The sequence below is a fragment of the Sturnus vulgaris genome, chromosome 7 (assembly GCF_052056855.1).
Source record: "Sturnus vulgaris isolate bStuVul1 chromosome 7, bStuVul1.hap1, whole genome shotgun sequence".
In the NCBI taxonomy this organism is placed as follows: domain Eukaryota; kingdom Metazoa; phylum Chordata; class Aves; order Passeriformes; family Sturnidae; genus Sturnus; species Sturnus vulgaris.
Genome location: NC_142249.1, coordinates 20446545 through 20460670, shown reverse-complemented (window position 1 = coordinate 20460670; position 14126 = coordinate 20446545). Strand labels below are relative to the sequence as shown.

Genomic DNA, 14126 nt, shown 5'->3' with positions numbered 1-14126 from the left:
TTATAATCAGTAACCTTTTGAAACAAAACCCAGCAGGTCTTCCAGGCATGTTTAACTTACCATTGCATTCTTCTCACAAGCTTAAATAGACATACAATACAAACCATGCATGTTTCACTTAAATATTTATGGTTCAGTATCTTGATGAACCAGAGGGCTGGATCACATGATTATAGTAAAACAGTGGTTCCCAAGCTACTTGGTGCAACAGTTCTCTCCCAAATGACCTCCACTGCTCACTCTGCCCCTCCTAACTAGCCTGGGGCACAAACCAATAATGTGTTTAAATGGCTTCTGGTATAGCAAAAATCTCCTGAATCACAATCATCTCTTATTTTTTTTGTTTAGGAAGTTATGCCCTGAAATTTGGAACGCATTGTATCAAATTTACCAAAAAGAAACAGGCATGTTTATTTTTTCTCACATTAAGAAACACCTATTTTAAGAAAATAATATTTCTTCTCCACCGAGATAAAACACTGTGATACTTATCATTAACAATTGTACTTTAAAACATAATGCAAGCAAGCAGTACTGAAAATTCACACGTAATCTTAAGCACAGCCTCCATCTTGATATTTGCATGCTTGTTTCACTGCTGCTTACACGAGTTTCCTACATCATAGTAACACTGAAAGTAGATCAGTAGGAGTTAACAAAAGAGCAGATTAATAACAGCACCTCAGAGGGTCTGAAAATTTTAAGGGGAAAAAAATTGCATAAACAGAAATATTTTGATTTTCTACAGAAACTTAATCTATTCAGGGCTAGGAAGAACAGGTATGTTAATGATAGTGATACCTTAGAAGAGTGGCAGCTGATAGCCAGATTTCTCCTTTTTCAATTTAGTATACAGATCTTCTCCAGGGTAAGACCTTTAAGCACGGACACTGAAGTGCTGTTAACTAATATGACTGCTTGGGAGTTACATGAGTTCATATCAGAAGGAGTAAGGTAGAACTATGTTCTACAATTACAGTTCCTAATAGAACAGCAGTTTCAAATAAAATCTATCATCACCATGTTTAACCCACAATGTTCTGTAGGCCTCAATAGCAAGACAATGATGTTCTGATTATCGCCATTTAAACCAACAACATGCAGTAATAAAAAGCAATCTTTTGCAAAAAGAGTAAAATAAATACCTGCAGGACTTCCAGCATTTTCTCCTTGATGCAGCTGAATACCAGCAGAATCTATAGAGTTTACTGTAACTGTCTGTAGATTTGGCAATTGAGCAGTGCTTAGACTAACTGGAGTTGATGTCAACGCACCACCGGCTGCAACTTGACCAAGAGTGAGGGTCTGCACAGGGGTCAGAGTTATTTGTTGACCAGGTGCATTCTGAATTTGCAAGTTCTGCAAGTTCTGAACTCCTTGCACTTGAAATGTCTGCCAGGTTATCTGCCCAGAAGGGGTCACTGTTTGTGCCTGAATTAAGAAAGTTCCAGGATTCAGCTGCAGTTGAAGATTTTGAAGAGCCTGTTGAGATATACTTTGACTTGCTTGAACACCGTGGATTGTCTGTTGCGCAATACCTTGTACAATCTGGGCTTGACTGGTTGGCTGCTGCGACTCCTGTAGCTGTATGTGTTGTACAATTGGCTGTGCTGTGGAGACCTGAATATTCTGAGCCTGTGTGTCATCAGAGACTGATGTCTGAATGTAATTTCCCTGAAGATCAGAACCATGAACTTGACCACTACTTGTGGTCAAGTCATTTGCATTTTGTTCCAATATACTTGAACTGTCTATGGTAACGGGCAGTTGTGATGAAGATGACGTTGGCACAAATAAGTCATTATCAGTGGCAGTTTCTGTAATTTCAGGAGAAACTTGCTCACCAGTCCTTTCAGAAGTATCTGAACTATCCATGGCCTGTCCAGTATTTATCAAGTGCCCATCTGCATTAATGCCTGCTGTCATGGTTTGAGAACCACTGCCAAGTCCCAGAGAATCTAGATCAACACTATTAATGGGTACAAAAGTAATATTTCCTGGCAGTCCAAGAGGGACGTTAGCAACCACTTGTGCTTGGCCAGGGTAAGACGAACCACCAATTGCAACTCCCTGAACCTGGACTTGACCAGACTGACCAGATAAGATATTCTGAATATTAGCTGAAGATGTTCCAGAGGCAATGATGGTTTGATTCGAGCCAGGAATGATCTGAATTTGACCAGTTTCTTGATTTATACTGCTATTATCAGAAGAGGCTGCAAAGCCAAGTTGAACCTGCTGACCATCCGCTGTCTGGATCTGGGGTATTACCTGGTACTGTACATTAGACACTGTACCATTCGACGAATCTGATCCTGGTGCAACAGAAAAGATTTGTTGATTTTGCAAACTCTGAATAGGAAGGACATACTGCCCACTTGAAGTTACTGTGGCAGCACCTGGAATCTGTACTATATTACCAGCTTCATCCTTTATAGTGGTAGGAGCTGCAGATAAGACCTCCCATCTGTTTGGAGCTCCGGCTAATTGCACAGAAGCCAAATCCCCTGTCTAAATAAAAAGAAAAAAGAAAACAGAAAATTAAAACAAATGTCGTACAGACTATGTGTTAGACTAGTCATGCAATTCAGCCCTAGATATTGATACACTACTGGAAAACATGCAGTACAGCTCATATGACCACCAGCAATTGGATCAGAACAATGAAACACAGATTTTATAAGCAATCTAATGCCTAAGTCAGGGTAGCCAGCCTGTGGCTCATGATCTGTACGCTGCTCCCAAACATGTCAAATGCAGCTCCTATGTCATGGCTATGTCAGGTGACCAGCAGCAGGGTTATTCTGGTGGCCGGGCTGCCAGGTAATCCAAACCCCTGGTTGTGGGAAGGAGGGAGTTGGCAGGAGCTGCTGGAGTTTCATCACCAACTTACCCTGGAACTCAGAAGCACTCTTTGCCCAGCTAGGCATCTATTGCACATAAGTGGAAGAATCACTGTGAAGCCAGTGTTGCCTATATCTCCTGGAGCTCCACTGCCTTTCAACTCTGTTTTATATTTGGACATGTTGCGACTCCCAGCAGTACACAGAAGGTTAACAAGTGATGTCATCACACAGTTTTAAAAGTAGGAGAACCTCAGTTTGTTACACGTAACACAGATCTCTAGTATTTATAAGCTTGTAGAGTTAGTTTTGCTAAGGAAGCCTTCTAGACTAAGAACTTTTACACTGAAATCACGTTTGGATTAGTCATATGCATCAGTTAGGAGGGGTAAAAAAAAAAATCTATCTTCATTAAGTTGGAACAATAGAAAAGGCCAGTGTCTCAGAGTAGACCCCAGATGCTTAAAGAACCTATTATGCATTTGTTTTTTAACCAGTAAAGAAAAGGTAAATTGCACTTACCTTTCTTTACCAAAGCAAGCTTTTCAAGAATAGAGTATTTTAAGAATTAGATTTAACGTCCTGCAATGCTTAGCACAGATCTGCATAGTCAACCAGCTTGGTATTGTAAGTAACCATCAATCTAAAAAAATTTCTCCTTATCTGTTTTACCACATTACAGTAAACCAATGGAATAACTTAATATTAGCAACATGTAACTAACTTGTCTTACGACCAATTCAGATCTGTGAAACAAATCTAGTCTCTGTGGCAGAGTCCAGAGGACATAGAAAGAAAAGCTCTGATTTGTCCTTCTGTATTCATCCTGTGATCACTCCAGGTAGAGAAGTTACCAGGATATATCACAACTTTTTTCTGATGCTGCATTCTGACTTCCTTTAGAACAAAACCAGGACATGCAAAATACAGCACACATCTAATTCTTCCCTAACAGAGCACTGAGACCTAGCCAGTCTGAAAGAATCCTGCAGCATGCACCTGAGTGAATTTAGTCCACAGAGTTAGATGGGACTGCCAGTTTCATATTCTAATCCTATTCCAGCCCGTAACACTACAATGTTTACATGAAAAGGAGAAGTACTGTATTTAAGTCTGAACACTTATTAGAGGAAGTTTCACTGTGCCTACCAAGCTTCATTTTCAATAAGGAAACACAGATCATGGTTTTAAATTCTTCTCAAGAACTGTAAAAATAACTATTGTGCAAAAAACTGAAGAATGCTAGCCTTCTTCAGCCCTTACAGACCATTGACTCATTAAGAGCTGGACTCAGTGATCCTTGGGGATCCTTTCCAGCTCAAAATATTCTGTGGTTCCTAAGCGTGATTCATAATTTTTCAGGTAGTATATTAGTAAATAGATTCAGCATCACCAGAACAAAGCTAACTTTATGGCCTTAATGCTTCAAGGAAAAGAAACCAAAAAAAAAGAAGAATAATTCTATTATTTTCTTTTCCTCTTATACTGATCAACCGTTCATTTAAAAAACATATTTAAATTTTTTAGTCTTCAAGCTCATAACGTACGATACTAGAAGAAAAAACATGTAATATTCCAGATCACATATCTTACCTAGAAGAAGGCAACAAGTTCTATTTTCCTCTGCTACCACATTAGCTTTATACACTTGTGTTTAATATTGTTTACACATAGATACCAGTTGCTGAAATGCTGCTAAGAAAGTTCAATTCACAAGCATATAAATACCTATTAACTGAAGGTTTCATAAAATATCAAAAAACCCATAAAAGTTATAGGCAAACATCAATCAGAAAATATCAAAGCAAAAATATGACTGTTATATGTTTAAAGTGCATAATTATAAAATAAATGTATAATATAATGTGTTGATAGCTGTTAGAACAAAAGAGAAATGAAAAGTAATATAAATCATTACAAGATATAATTGAAAGCTTAGGTTAAACTAAACTGATCTAATACACAGTAACAAGTCTGTGTCTACTCATATGCAATATCCTCCACAGAAATACTTCAAAGGGAACCTGTCTCTTTTATGATATGGAAACGACCTACTTTATTCTTCTCCCAAAATATATGTTGATTTCCATACTGGCATTTTCATGCTGGGCATACATCTCACATTTTCATGATCTAGTGAAATCTTCCCTCAAATCCTGCTCTGTAACGATTTTAGCACAACAGAGCCACTCTTTTAGAAGATGCACTTGTTAGTCCATGGAGAAGTTCAGGGCAGCCATGCATGAAGACATGAAGCTATGCTATACATACAATATAAAATGCCTGTTATTCATATTGCTCTCACAGCTGGCTATATCAGACACCACCAGCTGAATCATGTGAAGGGAGGAGCAAAAAGAGGGTGAGGCTTTCAAGAAGCTACCTGGCAGCTATCAAAATTACCAGCATTAAAGCATGAAAAAAAAAGCATGGTAAAGAGTATTTGAGGATGATCTCCAATCTCAAATGGTCATCATCAGCCTGTCATAACAAGATGGACTGTTATGCTCTTCCACAAAGTCTGTTGAGATAAGACATTCCTTGGACTTCTTTTCCTACTAACTAAAGAGTAATAACCTATCTTTACATCCTCAGGCAATTAAGCACTTTTGTAGTAACTCAAAAGTTCTGCCACTGGTATATGAGCAGCAACAACTGCAGCCCAGTCACTTACTGAGCTTTACATTCAAAATACACCAGTTTGTTTGCTGTCTCAGCCATCCGTGGAAATTATTTAGAGGCTAGAGATAAAGCAACAGTTTCCTTATCAACTGATACTCAGGCAGCAGCTACCTGGCAGCTGTTCCTTTAAGAGAAGGCTGGCCTGTTCCAATCCAAAGGCTCTGTTTCAAGAGGAAGGGACAAAGATCTGAGGAAAGTTCAGCACTACTCAGCCAAGGAGGAGAGAACAGGAAGCAACAAGGAATTCACTGGAAGCAGCATCAGGAAACAAGAAAAAGAGACAGGAACAGAGCAAAGAGAGTAGCTGGCACAAGGCATAGGATGAATTAAAATCAAATTATATGTCCACCTGAAGAAAGGTCAAGTACCAACAGAGAGTGAAAGCAATAACCACTGTTCAGCCTGTCTTTTGATTCTTTAACAGGCCTTATAAAATTTCCAGTGGGTAAAATAAAGACATGTTTCTGCGAGAAAAGTCTCATCCCTGAAGAATCACAAGCCACCATAAATAAAAATTCAGTAATTGTCTTGTCCAATATATTTAGATAAAATTACAGCAACATTAAGTCAAATGTGGAAGGAGATAAGAGAAAGACAGAAGAGAAAATACCTTTCAGAAGTGATCTGAACCTATCTGAATGATAGGACTTTATAAAAAAATAAAATATGCTTCACCAAAGTAAAATGGAGAGAAGTGGAGAAATACCCGTGGAAGAACTGGTATCTCTTGTAGACACCTGCATCTCAACTTGTCAAATGGGCACGTGCCATTAGCCATCAGTATTTTAGTACTAAAGTCTACCAAACATTTATCCGTGCATTTTACTGCACTTTTCAGAAAGTCACTTTTGGCACATTTGTCTTGGAGCAAAAGCATCAGCCAAACAACCAGAGGTGGACAGATAATGAGTCATGAGTTCCTAAACATTTAAAAATCACACACCTAATGAAGAAGATTGGACACTGCCTCATCCAAATTGATGTTTTATGAAAGAGTTCGGGTTCTAATGCATGGGTTTAATAATACCATGTGTTTAGCAAGCTACAGTAAACTATCTGTGCATTCTTAGGTCATTACAAATATAAGATAAAATGCACTTGCTTCAACGCTTTCATTAAAGTATGAGCTAATACATTCTATCTTGTATTTGCCATAGGTTAAAAACACGTTCAACATCACTCACTGTGGTTCACCTGACACAAAGCTGTTTGTTATGGCAAATTAATTCTGATGCATGTTTGAGCCCTCTGCCAATGAAGCCACTCAATTTAGAGAAATACTTTTGCCCAAATCAGATGTTTGGAAAAACAAAGAGCATTTCAGGAAAAAAAAGTATTATTTGGGGCTGCTTGAAATCTTATTTTAAAAGAAATTCAAATCTGGTGAAATATACCTGTGTCTCCATTAAAGAGTATCTACCTCTTTTCACTTGACATGGACAATTGGAGCTAAGGGTTCAACAGTTTGTTATTAATCAGCAGAAGTTCAGAACTTGTCCAAATTGAGGTAATAAAATATCCCTGACCTTAGTGGAAACAAGCTGAAGTACTAAGAAACAAAACATGGCAACAAGGAGACATTTTTAACTAGATCACAGGTAACTTATTTTGTTTATTAATTATTAAATCTATATATTTATATGAATCTCAATATAACTGCATGCCAAACCAGCATTCTGTGAAATGGTTTGTTTTCAACTCAGGTGCTGAAGGGTCTACCAAATCATCAAGAGAACAAGAAAGAGGACCTGGGATCAGTCAGCCTCAGCTTGATCTTTGGGAAGGCAGTGGAGCAAATAACCTTGAAAATAACCTTGAAAAAGTTAACCTTCAAATAACCTTGAGGGGAAAAAAACCCAGTAGTGTTCAGAAGTAGTCAGCCTACACTTAGGAAGGGGAAATAATGCTGAAATAACTAACTTCACAATGCCCTATGATGAGAAGACTAGCTTGATACATGGAGTTAGGCAAGGCATATTATTTATCACTACATTAGTCAGGTTTTTGACTCTGTCCCCCATAATAGAAGAAAAATCTTCTTTTTTAATATCATAAGGGTTATCAAACACTGGAACACGCTGCCCACAGAGACAGTAGAGTTTCTATCCTTGGAGGTATTCAAACCCACTGGACACAGCTCTGAACAACTTCCTCTCACTGACACTATCTACTTTGAGCAAGGAGGAGCAGACCAGACATTCTCCAGACGTCCTTACCAGCCTCAACTTCCTATGAAATCTTAGACTTCTTATTAATGTTTAACATTAGAGAACTTTTTTTGTCTATGCTGTTTTTAAATATGGAAATGTTTTAAACCATACATTTTCTTACTTTCTCCTGAACTATGGAGAAATAAAATAAATTTTTTTAAGAACATCCCTAATGCACCTTCTTCTAAAAGAATTTCAACACTTGGTTCTGATCCAGAATCAGAAACACATAATTGGAATACAAAAACTAAAGACCATTTTAAAAGGCAAGCTTCTGGACAACAGCAGGACAAATATACAGTTAGCCATCACATTCTAGTGAAACTTCTTTGTTTGCAAAAGTAAAGAACACAGAGAAGCAAGACAATTCCAGGCAGACATTTCTATAGTGGCTGAACACATTCTGGTGCATCTGTTCACATCCAGAAACCTAGCAGCAGGAAGTTATCTATCACCCACAAAAGCGAAAATGGATGCCAGAATAATTCTGAACTTCCTCAAAATTATCATATAGGCCAGAAAACCAAGTAGGATGGTTAACTCTGACACACGGCATTCATACATATTTTTTCCTAGTGGAAAACATGCATTTAAAATGCCTTCCTCTTTCACCATCTTGTCAGCACTATTCCTATTTCCCCCCCTAAACTGAGTTTCAACTAAGTGCATCTCAAATGGTTAATCGTCTGAGGCATAAACCAACTAGAATTACAGACTTTCATTAAGTTCTGAGAAGCACTGATACTCATTCTAAAACTCAAGATATGCCAAAGCAGTCTTAAAACACTTCAACCTTTACTTGTAAAAGAGACACAGAAATGCTTTGCCTACAGCAGAGATGATGCTCATCTTGCCCACATATGCTAATTGTTAACCGGTCCAAATGTTCTCCACATCTTGTTGGTAAGCAGCAACACAAATAAATCATATAAATCATCCGTCCCAACCATTTTTTTAAAGAGTAGCGAATCAGTGCAGCCCACTTCACACAAGATACAACCACACACCTCAACTGGGGCAGTCACCTCTGACAGCTCCCATTCTTTGGTGGCTGTCAGAGCCACTCGATTTCTCAGCCAGCCTGCCACTCTTCCCAATTCACCCGCCTTCCAGACCTCCCAGGCAACCTCCCATCAGGCTTGCAGTATCCTCACCTATCCAGTCCTGCCCAGCACAACAATAAGAATGGCCCTTGGGAGCATGAGAGTTCCAAGACAAACTTTAGCTTTGCATTACAATGAAGTTAAGAAAACATTAACAACTCCTTACCATCTCAGTTTTGTAGCTTCTTAAACAATCATCTGATCATGCTACAACCAAACAGCTGACCATCTAGGCTCTGTTTGACCTAAATCTGTCTGCTCTTCTGTTTCCTCCCTTATGCATAGCTTTATCATCTTCTGCTTTGCTTCTCATTTTCACCTACTGCTAAAATCGTTGCAGATGTTTAAACTGGAATGAAACTAGAGTAATTATAACTAAATGAAAAGAGAATAAATATGGAAGTTTGAAATAGAATTATTAGTCAAAGATAAATAGTGAAAAAGCAAGACCCAAACTAAAACTTCTCAGATTTTAAACTCCCAAGTGAAAGAAAGGCATCCTGAGAGGCCAAAATATGAGCCATCACTCTAGGTCAGGCAGTAGCACACACCATCCCAGCAAGGCTCTCACACAAACAAGCAGGCAGCAATATTCAAGGCAAAGCTCCCATGAGAAGTGTTTGAACCAAACACGGATGTAGCAAACCTAAGAAATGATTCTCAGGTAAGCAAGCCACAAACTCAAGGCCATCTATGTTAATAGCAAACACCATCAGACAACATACTGGTGTTGGTTGATCATTATTATGCAGAGTAAATCATGGTGTCAAAGCTGAAAGACTGCAATCTTCATCAATGCACAAAGACAAGATGAGCAGTAATGCCTGCTAGCGCCTCTCATCCAAAAGGAAATACAGCTCCAATCAGAATCATCGGCCAAGCTGAAAACCTTGTTGTCTAAAGACAGCCTGCCAGGTCATTGACAGGATGGAAAGGAGAAGAGGGTTGAGTTTAGTTCTGTCAATTGCCTTCTTCGTTTGCTTTTTCTTACAAGCATCTGACATTTTCATTATTCTTTTTACTTCCTCACTAATCCTTTCAGTGGTGCAACAGCAATGTCCATTCTAACAGTAGGCCTGGACTCAGATACCGATACAGAATCACAGGATAATTTCAGCTGGAAAGGACCTCTGAAGGTCACCTGGTCCAACCCCTGGGCTCAAAGCAGGGCCAACTAGATCGTTACAAACATAATCACATTTGCTCCAGCTCTTCCCCAAATCGCAGACACACAATATTCCCTGCGTTCCTATGGGAGTTTTGCTGTTGCTTTTAAATCATACTGCTGGTCTCTCGGGGAGCAGCTGCAGCATACCATTTCAGCCAGGAAAGCAGTATGCTAGCCCAGCATGCTTGCTCCAGCCCTGCCAGCTTCTACCAAGCAAATGTCAGTAAAACAGAAACAAAACAACCCCGAAACAACAGCATGGCTATCCCTTTTCATGCAGGCTCTTCAAGCATTTTGAAGAGGAACACCTAGTTTGACTTCTACTACCCATTTGTTTGGATTCAGAGTTCTACCAGATGTTCAGCAGTCAGAACTGTGGTCCAGGCAGATTATAACAGGAAAGAGCTGCCCTCCCACTGCTACATTAGGCACCATCACCCATGCACAGGTCTCAAACTGATGGAGCAATACTCCTGGGAAAGGGATGAGCATCACAAACTGCAGGAAGACAATTATGCCTGTCTGTACATATAGATACCATTTTCCATGAAATTACTTATGAGCTATCTACAGTTTAAGCCGTTTTAGCTTCTTCCTCCTTCTTCCACCCTCCAATACGATAAAAACAAGGGACCAGAAATAGAGAAGAATCCTTATTGCACTAAATCTCTTTTGTTCTTCTGTATTTCACAAGGAATGTATTTTAGGGCCCTTAGTCCCTCCCCTCTCTTTATTAAGGTCATCTTAATTAACTCCAGTGTCTAGTTCAGATACTGTTAGGTATCTTCTTCAATTTATATTTAGTTTCCACCCAAAATATTCTGAATCATTCAAGAGTTATGTTGTAGGAGTGTAAAAATTACCAGAATGCTATAACCTAACTCACAGAAGATATGTAGGAAGGGCCTATCTGCATGTATGGAAAGTAGTGAGTGAGCTTATATTCACTTATTATTTAACTAAGATTTTGGCTTCTCTTGAACTGCATTTGCTTTCCCCTGAAAAGCCTCTTATACATTAATACAACAACATATTAATTTAATAAAAGTAAAGAAGTACCACATCAAAACTGCTTTACCCATTTTGAGCTGCTGGGAACTATTTGCCCTGCACCAGCATTCCAGTACTCTGTCAGACCTACAGTTCATCTTAATCAATCAGTCCACCCCCAAGATGCACAATTCCAGCTGTACAACAAGAACAACCTTAGAGGTGGATATAGGAAAGCATGTAATAATTTAAACATAATTTATATTTCAGTATGTTTATGCTCTTCAGCACTGTATGCATCCAGTATTATGAAAAAATCTTAGAGGTATCAGGCACTTTACAACATCTAGAAAGATTTTTAAAAACATACTGCTTGAGCAAATAAATAGGTTTGGCAGAAAAGATGCTTGAAAGGGGTCAGAATCTTAATATATTTTCGAGCTCTGTCATTAGTCTATAACCTGCTGTATGACCTCAGACAGCTATTTTGCTTCAGCTTCCCTTTATGTAAAGTAAGCTGTAACGTAGAGATGAAAAGTGTTCTAAAGTTTAGCAAGTATTTAGAAACTTCTATCACTAACACTATTTGTTAAAAGCTTTCCAAAGCCATTTCATCCACCAGTACAATGCTTTGCAGTTTTTTTTCCTATTCGCAAAATCCTACCACCATACAAGGCTGTTGTACAGCAAGTCTAAAAAACAAGATTTGCTTCAAAAGAAGAAAAAAAAAAGGCTTTTTTTTTTTTTTTGCTAAAAAAGTTGGAGGCAATATGTGCCATTTTCCAAGGGCTAAGGCCAAAAAAATTACATCACGTCATTTTAGAACTCTTAACATACCAACATTTTTAGGTATTAGCTATTTAGAAATGCATAATCTCTTTGAATTTTATGAGCATATGACAACATGAGATTCAGCCAGAACAATTAAGGAACATGAGTTTTCATTAGGCTTTTGTTATTGGAATTGTTAAACTAGCTTCAGCAAGAATATGTTTCTAGTCTGCAAGATCCATCTCATCACACCAGGTCCCGAGGTCATCAAGACTCCTTTCAGAGGCGACGGCGCATGAGAGATAAGGACAGAAAACGCTGCGAGGAACCGCATGATAACTCTGCCCAGAAAAACAGCGCGATACAGGAAGCAGCTTTCCACCACCGCGTTCGCTTCTAAACAGCCATTTTACTTCACTACATCCTTCCCCATAGCCAGCCTTCATTTTGTGTTGCTGCCTGACTGCGCGGTTCCAGGCTGACAGCCTGCCGAGGCTATCGGGGGCGCGCTCAGGTAGAGGTGAGATGCCTCCCAGCCTCTCCGGGTTCCAAGCGAGCCGTTCCGGTGCCAGGGCCGGGGGAGGGAGGCTTCCCGCCTCCCCCCGTTTTTGAAAGTAAATGAAGGCGCCGCTCCCAATGGCGGGGGAGGGGGGAGCTTGGCTCCCTCCTCCTCCCGGGAGCCCGGCTCCTCCTGGAGAGGCAGGGGAGCCCGGGGACCCCTCTCCTGGCAGGTCGGCCCTGCTATCGTCCCTCCCCCCGGGCGGGCAGTGCCGTGTGTCCCGTCCCTCCCCCCGGGCGGGCGGGCTGGCTGTGCTGTCTCTCCCCCCGGCAGGCCGTGCGAGAGCGGCGGGGCGGGCACTCACCGCTCCGGCAGAGTGAGAGGCAGCGGCGGCGGCGGCGGCCTCATCCTCCTCCGGCGACGGCGGGCCGATCTTGCTGCAGGTGGCCGCCAGCAGAGCGAGCGGTGACGGCTGCGCGTCCTACCCACAATGGGCGGGTTCAGGGAGAGAAGGGGGGTGGCGGTTAGTGCGGGACAGCGACCGGGCTCCTCGCAGACGCGCACACAGGAAGCGGCGGCGGCGGCACCGGCTCCGCACCCGCTCACAACGTGTCACTCGGGGGAGGGGGGGAAGGGGCCCAGCCGGGCCTGCGCTCACCTGGGGGGCGGCCGCCCCGGCGGAGGCCGAGGCGGCGCCGTTGCCGTGCTGGAGATATTCGCTGTGGCTGCTGCTGTCCACGTCTAAGGCAGCCATTTCCTCTTGTTTCACGGGCTTCTCGGGAGCTGCGGGCACAGCGGGGAGGGGGAGGGGAGAGTCACTGACGGGAGCGATCACCCCCCTCCCTCTCCCTCCCTCCCTTCCTCCCTCCCTCTCCCCCCCCCTAACCCCAGCGCTCCCCCCGCCCTCCCGCACGGAGCCCTCCTCCTCCTCCTCCTCCTCCTCCCCGTGCTGCTGCCCCTGCCCCTCTTCTCCCTCCTCCCCCTGCTCCTCCTGCTGCTGCTCTCAGTGCCGCTCTCGCCTCGCTCGCACACGGACGCTCCGGGGCCGGAGCGGGGACGCGCAGGGCCGGAGCAGGAGCGGGGAGCCCCCGGGGCGGCTCGGTCGGTGCGTACGTACCGGTCATGGTGTGAGTGCGAGCGGCCGGCTGGCTGGCTGGCTGGGCGGGAGGCAGGCAGGCAGGCTGGCTGGCTCGCACACAGGCCCTGCTGGCTGGGGCTAGGCGGCTGCCGCCGGGGACATGCTTATTGTGCTCACGGCGGGCTGAAGCGGCGGCGGCGGCCCGAGCCTACTCCGGGTTTTTTTTCCTATTTTGATTGACGGTGCGGGAAAGCCGAAAGGTGGGGCTTACCGCGGGAGAGGGGGCCCGGCCGACACCGCCGCCCGCCCGCCCGCCTGCCAGCCCGGAACTCCCGCCCACGCCCGCGCGCGCGCGCTCTCATTGGCTGCGCCGCGCCGCCGCCGCCGCGCGCACGGGCCGCCCGGGCTGCCAGTCACCCGCCGGGGGCGGGGGGGGCGCCCCATGCCGGGGCGGCTTCCTGTTTGCCAGGGCTAGTGCGGGGAACAATGAGCGGGACCCGCCGGGAGCCCGGGACCCGCGCCGGCCGGGGACCCGTCGCCCCGGGAGGCGGCCCCGCCGCCGCGCTCCCCTGACACCGCGGGGTCCAACTGCCCGCAGGGGTCAGCGCATAGACACAGCTGCGCGGCGGTGGCGCTATCCCTCCGCCGCCCCCCCCCGCGCCCCCGCCGCTGTTGTGCCCGGGGGGCCCCGGGCCAGAGCTGCGATCTTTCGAAGTCTCCCCGCCGGGACTGTCACTCACGGCTGGCGACGGCCGAGCAGCGCCCGGCCGATTGACAGCGCC

At 43.5% G+C, this 14126-nt stretch overlaps 1 protein-coding gene across 3 annotated transcripts in view; it reads right to left on the bottom strand.

Moving 5' to 3' along the window:
• Window positions 1-13672, bottom strand: part of SP3 (Sp3 transcription factor) — a 33315-nt gene extending 19643 nt beyond the window's left edge. Inside the window, exons 1-5 of one of the 3 annotated variants that reach the window (XM_088168007.1) lie at window positions 13384-13671; window positions 12925-13049; window positions 12631-12747; window positions 2421-2511; window positions 1146-2315 (exon numbers count right to left, since the gene is read on the bottom strand). In XM_088168007.1, the coding sequence (XP_088024133.1) occupies window positions 1146-2315; window positions 2421-2511; window positions 12631-12747; window positions 12925-13049; window positions 13384-13390 (1510 nt within the window). In that variant the 5' untranslated portion in view covers window positions 13391-13671. Of the gene's footprint in view, window positions 1-1145; window positions 2512-2893; window positions 4613-12630; window positions 12748-12924; window positions 13050-13383 lie in introns of those variants that run through there. The other 2 variants (XM_014880197.2, XM_014880198.2) reach the window with 2 other exon arrangements.
• Window positions 13673-14126: the final 454 nt, after the last annotated feature.